We start from the raw sequence: 20,717 nt of genomic DNA, 5'->3' as shown, positions 1-20,717 counted from the left end.
GGTTTGTTTGTTTTACAAGAGCCATCCTAATAGGTGTGCAGTGGTATCTCATTGTGGTTTTGATTTGCATCTCTGTAAAAATTAATGATGTTGAACATCTTTTCATGTACTTATTGACCATTAGTGTATCTTCTTTGGAGAAATGCCAGTCAAGTTTTTTGCACATTTAAAAATTGAATTGTTCATTTTAAAAATTGAGTTATAGGAATTCTTTATATAGTCTGAATAATAACCTCTTATTAGATATATGATTTGCAAATATCTCCTGTTCTGTTGATAGTGTCTTTCGATGCACAAAAAGTTTTAATTTTGATCAATGCCAATTTATCTATTTGAAAAAATTTTATTGACTGTGCTTTTGGTGTTAAGAAATCATTTCCCAATCCAATGTAGTAAAGATTTCCCGTGTTTTCTTCTTAGACTTTTATAGTTTTAGCTCTTATGGCTAGGCCTTTGATTTGTTTTGAATTAACTTTTATGTATGGAGTTGTGTAAGGGTCTAGCTTCATGCTTTTTGCATGCAGATATCCAGTTTCCCCTACACTATTTGTTGAAAAGACTGTTCTTTCTCCATTGAATGTTCTTGTTATGTCTTGAAGCTTTTAGCCTAGTGTTCATGATTGTTAAGGTTTCCTGGCTTAGTTCTTCTGGAAGGGTTAGGGCAGACCCTTGGCCTGATTGGGAACTATAGTTTCGGGCCTCTCTTTCCAGTTGCTGTTTTTATCCTCCCAAAGCTCTGCTTGCTCCGGTTGGCTCCAGAGTCCTTCCAAATTTCATGAACTCATTTGCCACCAGGGATTTTCACATTTAGAAAGAACCAGAGGAAGTAATATTCTTAGCACAAAGGAATTACTGGTGAATGAAAGAATTTCAGACCAAATCAGTCAGGTAGAGAGAGAGAGAGAGAGAGAGAGAGAGAGAGATTTACGTGTGTGTGTTACGTGTGTGTGTGAATGTGTGGGAGGTATGGGGGATATGGAGTGAGGCGTGTTTTCTCTCTCACCTTTCTTTCTTGCTCTCTCTCCCTCTTTCTCTGTGAAGTGGAGAATCCTTTCAAATCAAACCTAGCTTGGATTACCATCTCTAGCTAGCCTCTACTATAAGCAACTTAGGGACAATTTCAATCCGATCAATGAACCCTGCCTAAGTAGCGGGCAAGTCATCTCTTCTTATACCAGGGAAATGTGGATTGCGGGGTCCTGCCTCCCAAGGGTCGTGAGATCTCCTGAAGGAGAGACGGATAGGCGAAAGACGAAGATAATATACTCGGACACCTGCTTCCTGAACAGATGACCACTTAATGTTAGTTAACACAGAGCTTTTATACCATTCGTGAAGGGGCAAGACAAAGAAAATTCCTTTACGTACATATCTTCTAAAAGTTACCATCTAGTGGTCTTAGTAGCAAACAAACCAAGATTCCCATAGGCATTTAGACAACAAGTCTTATTCATCAAACCAACGATGATACTTTCAGTCCAATGTCCCAAATTACAGTCCTTGAAATGTCTCAAGAAAGTTTCTTTAAGTGTATATTTCTTTATGTGTCGGGAATTTTCTCATCTTAGGCTTTTATGTTCTTCAGAGTCCCATGATCGCATCCCTTGTCCAGATGTCCTCGTTACTTTTCTCTTATCTTGCAGTGCTTGTTTCTAAAGAGAACTCAAAAGAAGTTTTTAGTAATGTTTCCCAGGCCCCTCAAGGTTGCTTTCTGTTTTAGCTGATCTGTCATAAAAGTGTCTGATTAGTATATTATGAGTTCAGTGAAAACCCACTTTATAAATGTTAACTTAGAGTTTTAACTATTGAATTAAGTAAAAACCTTAACATTAATCTTTATCCTAAGTCAGTGAAAACAGTCACCTACATAACTCCTAGATAAGTGTTAGAACTTATAATGAATTCATAATGAACTTACTATAAACTTGTGCTTCTAAAAAACCTTATGCTAGGAACACTTAATAGTTTAGAAAGAAAAAACGAAATTTGGAGTCATAAAGACACGTATGAAAATCTTAGCCCTCTCACTTTCTATCTGGTGGGACCCTGGTCTTATTACTTGATTTTTATGGGTCTCAGTTTTCTTCCCTGTAAATAAATTTTTTTGGAGGGTTATGTGTGATCATAGTATGTAGAGGATCTAGCATGGGGAGTGCCATAGTGGTGGCTGATATATACATTAAAATGCCCTCTCCTTCCCCAAAGTTCATCTTTATGACTGCTGAAGTACTATTGTGCAAAAATCAGGGAAATGTTAGCTGAGTCATGTTTGCCTTAAAGTTTGTTTTTATACTCAAATAAAAAATTTTTTGTAGAAAAAAAGAGAGCTGAAATTAAGAGGGCAGTAGAAATCTAATGTGTGTCACACTTTCTTTGCATGTGGGAGAGTTTACCTGGCTGACCTTGAAGACTTTCTTTGAACTGTAAGATTGAGGTTCTCATAGAGTGAGAACCATCAGCAGATGCCATAATACTCTTTGGAATTTATAGACATAAGGCATGGGATTGTCTTGTTCCCATGATTTCTGTGATCTTGTGATCTAGACCCACATGATCTTTTTGTCAGCTAGAGTAGGCAAAGTTATGCTGCTGTAACATACATCCTCCAAACCTCAGCGACTTAAAACAACGAAGCCTTATTTCTCATACTTGCAACTAGTCTACTGTGGGTTGGCAGACACCCAGGGTCTCAGGAACTCAGGCTGAGGGAGCAGACTATTTCAAATGTTATTGCTTGCTATACCAGGAGGAAACATGCTTTGGAGGATCCCTCATGGCTATTAAAACTTTGGTGTAGAAGTTCCACACATACAACTCGGTGACTAGAAAGCGTTAAGTAACTATACTCACCCACAGCAGAACTTGGACATGTGGTACACTGTGTGCTCAGAATGGGAGGAACTGGGCATGTTTGGCAAGCAGCACTGACTACCACTCCTTTGCCATGCAGATGCCACAGTAGCTGGGGAATGTGAGTGGTGATCAAAATTACCCCTCTTATTTTATGGCGTTATTTTCATGGAGTGTCTTACTGAAGGGAAATTATCAGATTAGTAATGTGAACAGGTCTGTAACTCTTGATATGTCTAATAAGCTTGGTTTCTGGAGATAGTGTCTTGACTTAAGGGTTTTCCCAGAGCCCTGCTGGGCTTTGCATTTTGGCTTGACCTCTTAGTAGTTCACACCTTGCTTAATTTCTGGATTCCTAATTTTTCTCACCTGAAAGGGATGCAAAAATAATCCCCACCTCAGGGGACTGGAGAATAAATGAGACAATGTATGCAAAGCCCACAGCACAGGGTCTGGCATGCATGTGCTCCCTGCCAGCTAGCTGCTATCATGACCATTTCCAAGCGTGCACTGTTCTTTGCACTTTTCCTCCATTGCCTGTATTCAATTTGCAATGGAATTATGCATTTTTCGAGGTGAGCATTAACTTTGTGCTTTTCTTTATGCATAAATGCTTTTCATCTATTTTTTCCTTTAAAAAATTAAATATGATATATAATACAAGTATTGGCTTTGTATATTTGAATTAATTCCTTTTACTTTCTAGTAGCAAGCTTTTATCATATTTCTTTTGCATATATTTTTCACATTTTATTACGTTTTTGGATGTAGATGGTTATACTTTTTGCTGTGAAAATAATTTTTTTTTTTGAGTTGGATTCTCACTCAGTCGCCCAGACTGGAGTGCAGTGGCTGCTCCCGGCCACCGCAGCCTCGACCTACTGGGCTCCGGCGATCCTTCCGCCTCAGACTTCCGAGTAGCCGGAATTACAGGCATGTGCTACCACGCCCGGCTGATTTTTTGCTTTATTGTAGAGATGAGGTCTCGCTGCCCAGGCGGGTCTCGAACCCGCGGGCTCAGGCAATCCACTCACCTCAGCCTCCCAAAGGCGCAGGATTACAGGCTGAGCCACCGAGCCCGGCTGAAAAGAATTTTTACCTCTGTGTAAAGCACATCCCCATGACCTCTTTAAGTCTTGTGTATCCTAGGTAGCACAAGACTTATAGGAGCTTAGATAATTATATTTTTATGTTTTTCTACTTTAAAAAAGTAGCTTGAATTACTGTCTTCATCCTTGCACTCATTTCCCTTATGTTTCTGGCACGATTTTGCTTCTGTCCTTTTTCCAGTTCTAGGTTTTTTTTGAGTCAGGGTTTCACTCTGTCACCCAGGCTAGAGCACACTGACACAGTCATGGCTCACTTCAGCCTTGACCTTCTGGGCTCAGGTGGTCCTCCCTCCCACCTCAGCCTCTGCAGTAGCTGGGACTGCAGGCGTGCACCACCCTGCCCGACTAATTTTTTAAAATTTTATTTTCATAGAGATAAAAACTTGCTATATTGCCTAGGCTAGCCTCAAACTCCTGGGCTGAAGCGATCCTCCCACCTCAGTCTCCCAAAGCTCTGGAATTACAGACATGAGCCACGGTGCCTGTCCATTCTCGGGTCTTGATAGAATTATGGTATTTAAATTATAGGTAGTTTAAAGTAATAATGATAATAATAATAAAGAAACAAACCAACCAAACTTACCAAGTTAATTTCTTCATTCAGTATTACAAAAATCTTTTATAGGTCTTACAGTAAGTTTCCAGCAGTTTTCTGACATGAGACTTTGGTTGAAAAGTGATTCCTAAGAGGAGCAAAGGGAATTTTCTTTTTATGAAACTGTCTCTCCATTTGGATATGGTTTCCTGGTTCTCGAAGTTGGAGCATGTTGGAGTTTGGTTCAAGGAGCTCCAGAGCCTGGAAGGCTTTAGCTCTTTTCAAGAGGGACTCGGGGATTTTCAGTGGCCCTTGATGGCACTGGAATCAGGCTTGTAGACAGTCCTTTGTGAAAAACACAGGACATATCATTGTTTTCTTTCTTTTTTTTTTTGAGTTGGAGTCTCACTCTGTTGCCCAGACTGGAGTGCAGTGGCCGCTCCCGGCCACCACAGCCTCGACCTGCTGGGCTCTGGCGATCCTTCCGCCTCAGCCTTCTAAGTAGCCGGAATTACAGGCATGCGCTACCACGCCTGGCTAATTTTTTGATTTATTGTAGAGATGAGGTCTTGCTGCCCAGGTGGGTCTCGAACCCACGTGCTCAGGCCATCCACTCACCTCAGCCTCCCAAAGGCACGGTATTACAGGATGAGCCACTGAGCCCGGCTCATATCATTGTTTTCATACAATTATGTTGTGATGCTTTTTGCCTCCGAGGATTCAAAAAGATTGGAGACAGAAGTATAGCAATTCAGATGCTCCTCGACTTACAATGGAGCTATGTACTAGTAAACCCACTGTAAGTTGAACATATTCTAAATTAAAAAATGCATTTAATAACCTAACCTACCAAATATTATAGCTTAGCCTAGCCTACTTTAAACGTGCTCAGAACACGTAAACATTAGCCTACTGTTGGGGAAAATCATCTAACACAAAGCCTGTTTTATAATACAGTACTGAATATCTCATGTAATTTATTGACTCCTGTGCTGAAGTATAGTTTCTATATTGCATTTGTCCTGCCGTCAAGTCAAACAATCCCAAGTCGAACCATCAGCAGCTGGTAACCATCTGTACTAATTAAGAAAATGCAGAGGCAGAATTTAATGGGGTTGGGGAAATTATTCTTAATTTCATGTAGTTTACTTTTATTTTTCCTTGCCATTTATCATCCTTTTTTTTTTCCTTTTAAATCAGAAATGCCTCTTACTGTGACGAAATGTCCATTGAGCTCAGGGTTTTTGAGAATACAGAAGCTTCTCTGGCGTTCATCTCATACCCGCAATTTTTAACTTTGTCAACCTCTGGGGTATTAGTGTGCCCTGACCTGAGTGAATTCACCCGTAACAAAACTGACGTGAAGATTCAATGGTACAAGGTACATCTTTAAAAAATGCCATTTCATTAAAATGTTTTTTTTTAGTAGCCATAGAAAAGATATAAAATACCCATTTTCTGAAGAGAATACACACACACATACATATACACATATACACAATCTTCACTTTGTGTCTGTGGGCTCCACATCCAAGGATTAAACCAACCGTGGATTGAAAATATTAAAAAAACAAATAAAATAACAATACAATATTATTTTTCAAAACCCCAGTACAGGATAACAAATATAATCATGTGGTACATAAAGATGTTTTACTCAGTGATGGATTAGGTATGCAATGGTGGTCCACCAAGATCATAATAGAGCTGAAAAATTCCTATTGCCTAGTGATGTCATAGCTGTCTTAGCATCATAGTGCAACACATTATCTTTGTATGTTTACATACACAAATATCATTGTGTTCCAACTGCCTACAGTATTCAAGTACACTCACATGCTGTATAGATTTGTCATCTAGCAGCAATAGGATATACCACACAGCCTAGGTGTGTAGTAGATCGTGCCATCTAGGTTTGTGTAGCTACACTCCATGCTTACACAACCAAAACAAGAAATCACTTGACAACACATTTCTCAGAATGAATCTTATTGTTAAGTTACTCATGACTGTGGTTACATGGCATTTACATTGTGTTAGGTATTACAAGTGACCTAGAAATGATTCAAAGCATAGGAAGGATGTGAGTAGGTGATATGCAAATACAAACTTTTGTATGTAAGGGACTTGAGCATCCATAGTTTTTGCTACCTTTTAGGGGTGGGGTTCCTGAAATCAATCCTCCAAAGGTGTGGAGGGATGGCAGTATTATAAATACTTTATTTATTTATTTATTTTTTTGAGTTGGAGTCTCACTCTGTCGCCCAGACTGGAGTGCAGTGGCCGCTTCTGGCCACCGCAGCCCCAACCTGCTGGGCTCCCGCGATCCTTCCGCCTCAGCCTTCCAAGTAGCCGGAATTACAGGCATGCGCTACCATGCCCGGCTGATTTTTTGATTTATTGTAGAGATGAGGTCTCGCTGTCCAGGCGGGTCTTGAACCCGCGGGCTCAGGCAATCCACTCACCTCAGCCTCCCAAAGGCGCGGGATTACATATAAATACTTTAAAAGGACCAGGATTAAGTTCTATTAGTCCTTATGTGGCTTGCGGTAAAGGTCCCTGAAATAGTGATCAGTGAGGACAGAATATAAAAGGAATGCAGAATTTACAACAGCTGAAGAAAATAGCTTTCTATGCTTATTTTTCTATAAAAATTGTTAGTTTATATAACAACTTTATGCACATATTAAAAGAGCTCTTTTTTAAAAGCACATGACAGCTCATCTTTGGGTCAGAGAAGTAAATATAAACACAATTTGCTTCCATGTTTGGTTGAATATATTATATGTAATATATATATATATATACACACTATATATAATATATATGCTATATATATACTATATATAATATATATGCTATATATATAATATATACTGTATAACATATTCCTGGATGTTTTAATCATTCCTAGTGAGAACATCAGGTATTGCTCAAGGGGACCAGGAGTTGGGGAACGATGGCCTGGGCCCTAATCACGTTGCCTTCTGCCTTTGTGTGACTTATGATCAAAGGATAGCTTTCAGTTTTTTAATGTATGAAAGAAATTAAAAAAATATTTAATAACCTGAAAGTCACATACGATTCACATTTCAGGGTCCATAAATAAAGTTTTTCTGGAACACAGCTGTTCATTTGTGTATATATTGTCTGTGGGGGCTTTTGCATTGCACGTTGTGACCGAGACCCTACACGCTCTAAGGCCTCCAACACTCCTGTCTGGCCCTTTCCTGAAAAAGTTGGCCAGCCCTTTTATAACCTGGCACTGAAAAGTACAGTTATTGGTTTAAACCTTGATAGGAATTAATGCTTTAATCGATCACAGGTGGGTCAGTCATATGTTGAAACTGTAAGATATACATATATCAACTTCATATTGGAAACGATTTTCCTTAAGGAAAGTAGCCAGCTCCTAAGAATAAGCTGACCAAGCTCCAGAATGCATTCTCTTTTGGTTTAGGAAGAGCATAAAGATGGCAAATCAAAGGTTTTACTTGGAGAGGAAGGAGCACAGGCTCTAGCATCAGTGGGTCGGGTTTGGAACCCTTTCCATCATTACGTGTTGTGCAGCCTTGGCTGAGAGACTTCTCCTCTCAAACCTGTTTCCTCCGTAAAATGACAACTTATATTTCCCACGACCTGGATTATTTTAAAGATTAGTGTGTATGAAGCACTTAGTTCAGTGCTCAATAAATGTGTGTGGACAAGGATATCATGGTGATGCTTAATAATATTTCTTCTCTTCATGATAACACTAAGCATTGCCAAGCACATATTGTGTCCAGTCCTGTTCTAAACTTCCTGACATGTATCTCACTGAAGTAGGGACTGTTAATAGCCCCCTTTGATGGAGAAGGAAACATAAGTAATGTTTTCCAAGGTCACACGGCTAATAGATGGCAAAGCCAAAACTTTGACCCAGGGTTCTGGGCTCTATACACCACTGCAACACTTGTGGTGCCAGACCCTATTTGCTTTCTTCACATTTGACCACTCTTGTTTAGAACGGTCAACTCTCTCCTTTTAATTAAATACATTGTAAAGCAATATTCCATGAGCTATGTGGCCAACTATTTCAATTTTGTCTGAATTCCCACTCAGAGTAAGATTCTGAAATGACTCAAGGTTATGTTTGACTATTGCAAGCTTTCGATCATTGTGGTTTTGAAAGAGATGTTCCAGAGAACATTGTGTGCTCATTAGAATGTTGTCTTAAATCCCATTCAGCTCTTCCTACTTACTGGAGGCCTTGATCTCAAGGACTCGTTTCTGTAGAGAACACGCAGAACCTTGTGTCCATATGAAAAGTGTGGACTCATTTCTCCCATTTCGATTTTTCGTAGGAATTTCCCTCTATCTTACTGCCTCATAAAACTGAAATGGTTTTTAAAGTAATCACTGCAATGTCATCTCTTCTAAACATTGTTGTCCAAGCCATCATGATTATTTAGTGCTCTTCCAGGATATTCCTGAGGCCTACAGGTAGCTGTCAGGGTATTCATATATTTGTTTTTATTATTTGAGTCACAGTCTCACTTTGTTGACCAGGTTGGAGTGCAGTGGCATGATCACAGCTCATCAAAGCCTCGACCTCCAGGGCTCAGTTCATCCTCCTGTCTCAGCCTCCCAAGTAGCTGGGACTACAGGTGCATGCCAACACGCCTGGCTAATATTTGACATTTTTGTAGAGATGAAGTCTTGCTCATTTGCCCAGGTTGGTCTCAAACACCTAGGCTCAAGCAATCCTCCCACCTCAACCTCCCAAAGTGCTGGAATTACCGGTGTGAGCCAACACGCCCGGCAATGTTTGTATTATAGACAGTCTCCTTTGTCAAAGAAGAGTTAGTCTCTTTTTTCCCATGTACTTAAACAAAGAGGCTTTGAATATTGTGGTTAAACAAAGCCAGCAGTTTTATTTGCTTTATATGTCAACAAATCCCCTTTCTTAAAAGTATGTCCAAAGTACACAATTGGCAAAGTAAACACGAGGGCAATTCTTGGGTTGCAAATTCAACATTGGCGGATAATGATGATTGTGATTCATAGCTTTTGCGATATGTATGATTACATAATGGAACCTTCAAAACCACTTTCCCTTCAGGATTCTGTCCTTTTGGATGAACACAATGAGAAATTTCTAAGTGTGAGCGGCACCACACGCTTGCTCGTCTACAACGCGTCGGTAGAGGATGCGGGCTATTACGTCTGTGTCATGGCGTTTGCCCACGGAGGCCGGTGGTACAATATCACTAGGAGTATCGACCTACGCATCAAGAGTGAGTACTTGTTGTCGAGGCACCTTTCCATCTGGTCCAGTAGCAAGCATGCCAAGAACCAATTAGGGTGCACGCGGAATTCCTTGAAGGTCATTGTCATGAAGGGCGAAAGAAAACAGATGTGTCAACTCTCCTAAAGCATCAGCCTTGTGAGCCTGATGTCATGTGTGTGGCACTTTGAAAGGTACAAATCAGAGTGTTGTTCCGAGGAAGGGTGGATTGAGGCTAGCACACATCACTAGAGAGGGCCAAGCAGCGGTGTCCTTGAAAAGTCCCTTGGCGGAGTCCTCTGGGGAAGATTTACACCTCTGAGCCAGCCATTACAACATAGCTGCCATCATTTTATGGATAATTCTAGGGAACTGGGATTTCACTGGAGGTTTCAACCCGTTTCAAGGCTAGGCATTGGTGTATCCAGTGGAAATCACGCTCTCTTTTTTGATCTTTCCTGAGATGTGTCTAGTTGCTATTGATACCAGGATTTCAAATAGTCAGAGCTCTCATTATTATTATTATTATTATTATTATTATTTGAGTTGAGGTCTCAACTGTCACCCAAGTCAGAGTGCAGTGATCACGACTCACTATTGCCTTGACCTCCTAAGCTCAGACTATTCTTCTTTATCGGCCTCCTGAGTAGCTAGGACTACAGGTGTGTGCCACCACACCCGGCTCCTTTTTTAATTTGTTTGTAGAGACGAGTTCTTGCCATATTGCCTAGGCTTGGTCTCAAACACTTGGGCTCAAGCCATCCTCCTGCCTCAGCCTCCCAAAGTGCTGGGGTTACAGGTGTGGGATGAAACTGAATTGTGCTTGAAAGTAATGCTGTGAAGTGTTGGTCAGCATTCAACGTTTGTTCCACATTCACTCCACACCGCTCATGTGCTGGACATGGAGAGCCAGGTGCAAGGGGCATAAAAGTGTATCAATCCTGGACTCTGCCTTGGAGAATATGTCACAATTCTTTATAGACTGAATAATGAACACGGTTGGAGCCTTTTAAGAATATTTCAGAAGGCTTGGAGAACACGAGGAGAAAAAGACCTCTCTCAGAGAATCCAGGGATTCCAGTTTTACCACGTTCTTCCTTGAACTGAAGTGTCTAGATTGTGTTTATTTTATAGCCCTGTGAGGGTTCATTCTTGTCAGTTCCTTGATCCCAGACAAGACCGGACAGGACTTCTGTACCTTTCTATGGGTCCTCAACTATCCTGCTCATGCGCCATGGGAACACTAGGGGGCGGCCGCCCTACATATCAGCTGGATTTTGTGATGCTCCCGTATCTCAGCAGTTCTTGAAGGATGGTCCTGGACCAGCAGGGCTGCATCACCTGGGTACTCGAGAGACATGCAAAATCTCGGGTCCCATGCAGACCTACTAACTGGACACCAGGGAGTGAGGCTGCAGTTTGTGTTTCGCAAACCCCCCGGCTGATGCGGGTGCACCCTCAAGTCTGAGAAGCACTGAGGAATCCAGTCCCGAAGGTGTTTTTCTCTCCCTCGAGTGTCCCAGCATGTGACTTTGAGGGCAGGAAGAGGCTTTTTGGCCAGGGTCAAGAAGCTGTCCGCCCCTCGGGCTGTCCCGCCATGCTGTCTGATGCTCATTCATGAGAATTTCAAAACGCTCTTTAGTGGAAGAGGGTGAGGTTGATGAGGCCAGTTGGGGAGACAACCCACTGCTCTTCACCCTCGCCACCACTACCTTGTCGTTTTTTGCTTACTTCCGGTGCCCTGTTTCTTCAAACTGGTTCTAAGCTCTTGGCGATCCACCTCTGCCTCCCAAAGAGTTTATCTCTTCAATTAACAAAGACATTTGTGGCCGAGGCTGGGGTTACTGAATTGATCACCCAGTGTGGGATTAGCCTTACAAACAGGTGGGTCTCAAGTCCCGGAGTCTTTTCTTGAAGAGATGAACTTCAGTATTTTGTGGCAGGTGTTTGGAAGAGGTGGGGGAGTTATTTTAGGTCGAGTAGAGCTTCGGGTAAAACCTACTCTGTGGACGTCATAAACAGGACTCTGAAGATTGTGTTCAGGAAGCCTGGGAAGGGGAATGGTTAATTGTTTCTCACAGAGCAAAGAGCAAAGACCTTCTGTCAGAGGAATGTGTGTTTAACTGTGGCCTCTTCCAGTAATCTCTCTGCTGGGAAAGGCATTGGCCAAAGACTCTCAATTTCATGGAGAGTCTGTTTCCTTTGCCAGACAAAGGCTGACTCTCACAATGACTGGCCATTTGGGAAAGGATAATTTAGTTAATTAGCCAAACAATGGGGTTTGAAATGAAGACCTTCCTCATGGACTCTCCTTTCCTTGCTTCTTCCTTAGAAAAAACAGAGGAGACGACCATTCCTGTGATTGTTTCCCCCCTTGAGACCATATCAGCTTCTCTGGGTAAGGCCTGCAAACACTGTGCACCCCATATGCCTGCAGAGTTCCAGAGGGCGTGGGATTCTGCTGACTTACCTGCCCCTTGGGGTTCAATGCAGAGACCTTCGAACCCCAGTGTGTGAGTCTGGAGTCACCAATGCGAGGGGTGTTTCCCTTTGTCCAGAGTTGTTAGAAATGGCATCACCTGAAAACAGGCATACCTCGCTTCAAGGAAACCCTACCTACGAAATCTAAATGTGGAAATCTGAACACCTTGGCAGCAGTTATTATCTATATGAGAGGATTGAACATGAATCTCATTACATAGCCAGCATCTTTAGTGTCTTTAAAATAATTCACATCATCAAAACTTGGCTGCATCTCTCTAAGACCCCATTTGTACAGTGGAGTCTGCAGTGGTCAGAGACAGTTTCTTGTTGCCAGAGTAGCTGGTCAGCGGGTTGAGTGGTTAATGCAAAAGACCAGCGGGGTTTTCCACTTTCCCCCCTGTGTAGCTCATCCTGTCCCAGACAGCATACACTTGGGGACGGGTCACACTAGTGGCCAGTGAGAGTCTATAGTGGGTTGTACTAACAGCCTTCTGATGCCAGCATCTGCTATGGTCTAATGGGATCTCCCTTGACCCCAGCATAGACCCTGTAGAAAGCTTGTATTTCTCCCATTTTCCAGAAGGAAAAGACACCCAAGGGGTCATGGTGGTTCAGTGAAGGCCAAAAAGCCACCTCAGGGTCACCTGGGGTTCAGACTCAAGTCTGTGAGCCTGTGAAACCTGCACCCTTTTGTGTGTTCATTTCTGTATAATGGGTTCATAGGTCTGATGCTCTGATGGTAGAGCACTTAAAAAATTATTTACTTTTTACTTCTGTTTGGTGTTAGGTTTAAATTCTAATTGGCAGCTATAGAGGGTTTTTTTTTTTTAATGAAGTTGCAGGGACTGCTGGCTGGCATGTGGGTGGCAATCCACATTGCCACCTTGGCTCTGGAAACAGCCACCTGGACACCTGGGGCAGCAGGGACACCAGTTGGTGCTGACTGGAGTCCCAGAACTCCGGTTCCTCTGTGCTTCCCAGCTGAGTGGAACCCACCTCTCAGTCTGTTGCTTTGAATACACTGTGGTGGGTATGGCAGACACAGGACACTGACCAAATGGTTTGCTCTGCTGAGAGAAATCTTTAAGGTTAGAAGGGGTAGCATAGGCCAGAGACAAGCTGGCCTTCTGAGCCAGGGGCACTAAAAAACACACCACAGACAGGCACTTCACCCAGGAGGAGGAAACGAGTAGGAAGGATTTCTTCTCTCCTCCTCTTTGGTGACTTAAAGAGAAAAGTAACTTGCCGTGATTAAGGTAGGAACCCAGAACCATCACGCTGCACAACTGCAGAGGGCGCCATCCGTAGGAAATGCAGGGGCTTTGAAAAGGATCATCCTCAGTGACAGCCGTCTGGGAATGGCGAACTCCAAGGGAAAATAGTAGAGCTGAGCCCAGCCATGGGCAAAGAAAAAGAATCTGCACATTGATCTGGATTTTTTGAGGTGACTAGAATGGGTGTAGGAGAAAGCTGCCCTTGAAGTCAGACTACCTCGCAAGACATGGGTGACCTTGATGGAGCCACTGAGCTCCATATGCCTCCTGGTCTCTGCCGTGGAGACCCGTTGAAGGAATTGGAGGCACTTGGTAAATGTTAAAGCTCCGTGTGGCCAGAATGGTTTGAGAAAGACTAAGAATGGGCTGATGAGGGTGTCTGGGAAGGCGGGAAGGGTCTACTGCTCAGGTGTGGTGACGAATGTGAGGTGCTGGGTTCTGACGGTTGAGTGCTGTGTCTTGCTGTCCGCAGGGTCAAGACTGATCATCCCATGTAAGGTGTTTCTGGGAGCCGGCACACCCTTAACCACCCAGCTGTGGTGGACGGCCAACGACACCCACATAGAGAGCATCTACGAGGGAGGCCGAGTGACTGAAGGACAGCGCCAGTGAGTGGGCAAGGGTCTTCTGTTGTGAAGCCCTGTGAAGACTTTGCTCTTCCTTCTGGAGACAGTGTCACATCCGGTTTATCCATATGACACACATGCTACATTAGAATTAACTCTGAAGGTTCCAAACTGTTAGACTTTTTTAGAATGTTAAAAACCGAGTTTTGCTCAAAATTGTCTCCAGAATCAGGCCTGGCACAGTGGTTCATGCCTGTAATCCCAGCACTTTGGGGTGGTCGAGGTGAGAGGATTGCTTGAGACCCAGGAAGTTGAGTCCAGCCTGGGCAACATAGCAAGACCTCGTCTCTACAAAATTTAAAAAAAATTAACCAAGTATGATGCCACGAGCTTGTAGTTCCATCTACTGCAGAAAGACTGAGACAGAAGGGTCGCCTGAGCCCAGGAGTCGAGGCTATGATGAGCTGTGACTGTGTCACTTTACTCCAGCCTGGGTGACAGAAAGAGACCCTAACTCAAAAAAAACCCCCCAAAACAAACAAACAAACAAATCAAACTTCATAGCTATGTAAGAGTCGTGTTGCGGTCGAAGAGTTAGTATTGATATTGCATTTTGTAGCTGTTAATGAAACTTTACTTATTGCTTTTTTGCAAGTCAAAAATATTTTGGAGTTAATAGAGTTCCATTTTTCACTCTACAACCTCACTGTCCAGTGTTTCCATAAGTCTGAGACCTGGCCACAGTATCTGCAGTGCCTCTTCTGTTTCTCAGGGAACCATGGGCTGCCATGGTCTCCAGGGAAGGTCAATCATAAGAGAAGGAAAGAATTCAGGTCTCATAAGCAGTCATCTCTAGAAAATGGGTGGGAGCCATTCACATGTAAGGGAGACTAGCATTCCAAATTATACACTGCTTTTCAAATTGTAGTTTTGATACTTTGAATTAGCTTGAACTTTTCTTGCTAAATTTTTTTTTGTTTGTTTTTTAAAAGACTTTCCCAAAGAGGTCTTTCTGGATGTAATTTAGTGGATAAAAGTCATGTGTGGTTAAAACAATCTTGTGCTTGCAAGCGCTTGTTGTGAAAGACCTGGCCACAATGAAATGCTCATCTCAGCTTGCTCATACAATCCATTTACTTAAAGGAGCCTATTTTCCCCCTGTAGATAAAACAAAAATAGTCCTGGTGGCTCCACTCAACGATGTTTCTGTGCATCCGAATCCATAGTGGTGGAGTGTCTTCAGCCTCCTCTAACATAAATGGTAGCTGTACTAATTAGAGCCATTCCCCTGGGCTGTCTGCAGCTCTCAGATCTGGACTTGGCCTTCCAGAGACAGAGTCAGTGATAGGGATGAGCAGAGGAGGCACCCCTGAGAGCTGGAGTCCTGGAAATGATTTATTGGTGAGAGTTGAGTTTCCCCAAATTCAGCATTTCTGTTCCCACCATTGGTTCTTTGTCCATCAAGGGCCTTGAAAAATTAACCCTTCCATTATCTAAACCAAACTGGCTTCTGTAAGTCCGATTCCAGTGACCAGCAACTTCAGTGCCACTCGGGCCCTCAGACATAGGCTGAGAAGCTCTCCCAAAGAAGTAACAAATATGGTGACAGGTGCTCCAAACTGTGTAGAAACACAAAATCGATTTAAGCACAATGGATGTGTCTAACGGCACATGCTTGGATGTCTACGTCGTAAAAGACAGGCTTGCTTTTGCTACATCATGGCTAAGTGAATGTATTCTAACTCAGGGAATATTCAGAAAATAAGGAGAACTACATTGAAGTGCCATTGATTTTTGATCCAGTCATAAGAGAGGATTTGAACACAGATTTCAAATGCGTTGTCCATAATAAGCTGAGTTTCCAGACACTACGCACTACAGTCAAAGAAGGTATGTATTTTGGGGAACTCAAGGGAAACACAAACACGTTGAATGTTCTATAGATCGTAGTCAAAGCTACTTGTTCTCCAGATGATTTCTTAGGAAATCTCTGGCATTGCCTGATAGTGGAATGCCAAAAGCAAACCTCCCATTTCTTTTAAAAAGATTTTTTTCTTTTTTGTAGGGTAGAGGCTGGACTTTGGGACATTATGCTCAGATGAAAAGTTTTGCTAGCAGGCTGATTTTGGGAGAACAGATAAAGTGGTTCTGTGATAAACTTCCAAATACCCTGTGTCCTCACAAGGCACTGCCTTGGGTCACCAGGTAGACTGTCTTCACGTGGTCTTTAGAGGAGGGTGGATTGTTATTTATCCTAAAATTCAGAAGTTTTATCCCCCAAGAGCTGGGGCCTGGGAGATACCCAGGGTTCAGGGCAGCTTTAGGGTCAAAGCCATTGAACAACAGGAAATAAGCACAAGATTAATAGCCGAATCAAGCCAGCATGCATTTAAGGACATTGAAGGAAGCAGAAGAGGAAAATTCACATGATCATTTTTTACCAAATTGATGCCATCTCAGTGTTCAGTGGCTGAGCAGTCGAGGGAGGCCCATTAATGCACTCTCTGTTGACAGCCTGAGAAGCAAATGGCAGGCAAGCCAAAGTGATTCCCAGCTGGAATCTCAGCGATGGCTTCCTGGCAGCCTTGCAGCAATCACATAACACACATCGCTCCACATCTCAGTGCTTTGCTGGGGAGCCAGCAGCAGACATACTGTATGTTGGAAAGCCCACGCTGTGGCCAAGCCTCAGGGAAGGGAATGGCACCCGACACAGCTTTGCTGTATCTGTGCTCTGCGCCCCACCAGCATCACACACGCTGGAGCCACTCCTTAGAAATGCTGACCCCTGGGCTCGCCCCAGACCTGCCCAGTCAAATTCTCTTGGAGAGAGTCCCAGGATGGCAGTTCAACAGCTCCTTTCACACTGAAGTTTGAGAACTAGGGAATATATGCCAAGGGTGGTCTTTCAGGTCATTGCCGGATATACAGGCCGAGAAGGAGATGGTGGTTGTCCAGTTTTGGAAGTGGAGGATCCCACAAAAACAGAATCCACCTTCTGGTTAGATTAGTGAGCCAAAGAAACCTGTGGTTTGTCTGGTCGTGATGCTGTCAACCTTTAAAATTTTCCATAACACGAGCCCTGTGCCTGCATGTTCGTGGTTGGCTGGCCAGGACTGATTCCGGAGAGCACTGACTGAGTGAGAGCCTTTCACCAGGACTGGGAGGCCAGATTCAGATGACTTCTCAGAAAATTACAGCTTCACTTATTTCTAATCCTTGTGGGATTTTAGGGCGTCAGAACCCTCTAGAGAAACAGGCTGAGACTGTTGATTCTTGGCAAGTAACAGCTTAAAAATGCAGAATTCTAGTCTCATCAACAGTGTGTCTAATAACACTCTGATAACTTTTTATTCATAGTTGCTTCCTGCATTTCGGTAACACAGAGATGTCAAGGAGTGGAATATAATAGTTAGATCCAAGCAGTAATCTTGGCACCTAAAGCTCCTTTATTTAAAGTTTGTTTTCTTTTCCTTTGCTACTTTATTTGATCCTCATGAAACCCATGCTTATTGGAAAGGGGCAGAATGTTCCCTGGCTGTGTCACAGTTGGCTGATTGAGACGTAAACAGACAGCATCCTAAATGTGCACTGTCCTGCTGGTGGAACAAAGTTAGATCCTTGACATCTGCCCCTTACTTGGGCCGTTTCTTTTTTTTTTTAACAGATTTTTCCCTGTCTTGCTTGTTTCTCTAATGCCATGGGCGTCGTTCTCAAATATCCTTGATCTTGGTGTGAGGGATGGGTTTTTCTGGGAATCAATACACGTTTATGAAGAAAAAAAAGCTTGAATTCTTTTCTGTTCTGTGCACCAGCTCTACTCTGTCCTGTGTTGCAGCAAGAGATGGTTTAACCCCTGATGTGACTCTGTTCTTTCCACAGCCTCCTCCATGTTCTCCTGGAAGGTGGTGCTGGCTCCCTTTTTGCTGGTCTTCTTGGTTTTGGGGGGAATATGGATGCACAGACGGTGTAAACACAGAATCGGAAAAGCTACAGTCTGACCAGGGTGAAGACCTGCCATCAAGACTTTCAATCCTATCCCAAGTAAAATAAACAGAATGAAATAATTCAAAGACAAACTACGTATGTCCTATGTCATGGAAGCGGCTGTGGCTTTTTGAGGAGCTCTGTTTTTTTCCTCAGTTGTTTCACAAAACTGCTGTGTTTATAGTAGGTTTGTAATAAAGAATTATCGTCTTACGTTCTTTTTCTTCTTAAAGTCAATGACAGGAGTATATGTGTCTGTGGGTGGGGTGTGACTGATTTAACAGCATGAGGCTCCCTTAGGCCTAAATAAGAGTGGAAAACATCTGCATGAGTTTGGAAATCCATCCATTCATTCAACAAAAATGTATTGAAAGTTGACATTGGCGAGGTTCCTTGGGTTAAGATACAGTTTGCCTTTCAGGAAGATGCAATTTCATTTTGAGACTGGAAAGGAGAATTTAGAAGTGCTGACTCAGCAAGAGTTGATGACCTCTTTGGAAAGAGAGAACCAAAAAACAAAACAACAACAACAACAAAAACAAAAAAACCACATCAATTAAAAGAGAGTGGACCATCAGAAAAATACACGTTGGAACATCTGAGTGAACTGAGAGATAGGTCGGTCCAACTTCATAATAACATTTCTGAACATGAAGAGAAGGAAGGGTACTGAGATAATTGCATACACACTGAGAACATGTAACCTCTTTCATGTCATACACCCGCCAAAAAAAATTCCTGGTAGATAAATGGGTTTACTTAAAAAAAAAAAATCAGATGGCAAGAAAATCAGTGTGCTCACTCCTGCACCTGTTCAGGTCTCTGCTCAAATGCGATCTTCTCCGAGGCCTTCCTAAAGGATAACTTCCTATTGTCCCTCTCTGTCCCCTCACCCTGCATTGTGCCATCACAGCTTTTATCACCACCCGACCTTCCAGTGTATATTTGTTTATTTATTTTCTGTGTTCCCCGTCTGACTGGGGGATCCATGAGAACAGAGAGATTAGTTTGATTACTGTATCCCCATGCCTCAAATTAGGCATTTAATAAATATTTATAGACTAGATGAAAATAGGATGGGCCGAATGCGGTGGCTCATGCCTATCATCTCAGCACTTTGGGAAGCTGAGGGGAGAGGATTGCCTGAGCCCTCGGGTTCGAGACCAGCCTGGGCAACTTGGCGAGACCTCGTCTCTACAATAAATCAAAAAATTAACCGGGTGTGGTAGCGTGTGCCTGTGGTTCCAGCTACTTGGAAGGCTGAGGCGGAAGGATCTCTCGAGCCCTGCAGGTCGAGGCTGTGGTGACCATGAGCATGCCACTGCCCTCCGGCTTGGGAGACAGAGGGAGACTCTGACTCAAAAAAAAAAAAAAAAGAAAATAAGATGAACTCTTTCTTGTTCATTACCAAGAGAAGAACTGAAAGAGTAAACAAAGATAAATAGGCCTAATTATTTTACCATTTCTGCACAATAAGATCATAAAAGCAAGATTTAAAGGAAACTGTGTCAATGTATGATTAAAAAAGAGCTAGTGAATTAGCCAAGTAATAGATATCTTTTTGCTATAATTGATAGAAAACCTGCATCTTGGACAAGGAATTGTTAAACCACCTCTGAGCAAGGTGCGTCAGGACCTGTTTGTTAGTTGGCATCAGAGGCAGAAGGAAGGATGAGGGGGAGGTGTGTGTAGATGAGTTTATATTTGTATTTTGACGCTAAGCCATTGATGTGTGTAGATCTGTTTTGGCTATCCTACAGGACTAAGAGGATTCAATGGAAACCTACCTTCTTGCTAATAATACAGAGAGTGCCATAAAAATGCCTACACATTTTAAGAAAGGAAAACACTGTGTTAAAATTTAGTACTTGATCCATATCAGTAACAAAAGATAAATACAAGTCACGTTTGACTTCCGCAATCACAAGAGGCGCTCAGATGTTACCATCATCACCCAGACACTTCTGATTACGGCCAAATATACTTATGGCTGTGTGAGACCTCCTGGATCTTCCCTTGTGCATATGACATAGAGTACGGTGCGTCTCAAACTTGTCATGAATGCACGCAATTGTTAGGCGTGTTGGAAGATCTTTTGCATACTCACGCCTCCGTTGTCTTTGTACTTCCACGAGGTTCTCGGATTTATTTTTTATTTTATTTTAAAGGTGTGGGTTACAATTCAGGATTAGATATACACGTGGTCATCGTGTAGGTAAAGTTTGGGCCTCCCTTTGGTCCCCACTTCGCCTGGTTTGAGATCAGATAACTTATTGAGTTGTGTGTCCCCCTCCATTCCCTGGCAGCTTCCTGCTACTGCCAATACAACTCCAAAATGGTCCTGTGCTTTTTGAATGGCAACCATGCTTCTGCTGTTTCCTTTGACTGTCCTAACTGTTGCACGATGACACTAGCATTCATCTGATGAATGTCATCTTTTGAGTGAAAGTCATACTACAGATTGCTACTCTTACTTCAATCCTACTTCAGAAAGTAATACACGGATAACATCGCTTAAAATGTGTATACATTTTTTTTGTGTGTGGCAGTCCTGGTATTTTAATGGTATAGATCTAATAATTAATACTCTTAGAAACATTATACTTAGTGTACTGTGTTGGTTTATGTCTCATTTTATTTTGTTTT

The 20,717-nt window shown here is 42.6% G+C and overlaps 1 protein-coding gene across 1 annotated transcript in view; it reads left to right on the top strand.

The window, feature by feature from the left end:
• The window catches only part of IL1R2 (interleukin 1 receptor type 2), a 28,569-nt gene extending 10,406 nt beyond the window's left edge, over window positions 1–18,163 (top strand). Inside the window, exons 4-9 of the mRNA XM_008057008.2 lie at window positions 5,695–5,875; window positions 9,596–9,770; window positions 12,093–12,158; window positions 13,991–14,126; window positions 15,832–15,974; window positions 17,967–18,163. Of these exons, the coding sequence (XP_008055199.1) occupies window positions 5,695–5,875; window positions 9,596–9,770; window positions 12,093–12,158; window positions 13,991–14,126; window positions 15,832–15,974; window positions 17,967–18,085 (820 nt within the window). The 3' untranslated portion in view covers window positions 18,086–18,163. The remainder of the gene's footprint in view (window positions 1–5,694; window positions 5,876–9,595; window positions 9,771–12,092; window positions 12,159–13,990; window positions 14,127–15,831; window positions 15,975–17,966) is intronic.
• The last annotated feature ends 2,554 nt before the right edge of the window (window positions 18,164–20,717 follow it).

Source organism: Carlito syrichta, unplaced genomic scaffold (genome assembly GCF_000164805.1).
Source record: "Carlito syrichta isolate Samal-C Ts95f unplaced genomic scaffold, Tarsius_syrichta-2.0.1 Scaffold302603, whole genome shotgun sequence".
Classification (NCBI taxonomy): domain Eukaryota; kingdom Metazoa; phylum Chordata; class Mammalia; order Primates; family Tarsiidae; genus Carlito; species Carlito syrichta.
The sequence above is the reverse complement of the archived record's forward strand: the minus strand, read 5'-3'. Positions and strand labels throughout refer to the sequence as shown.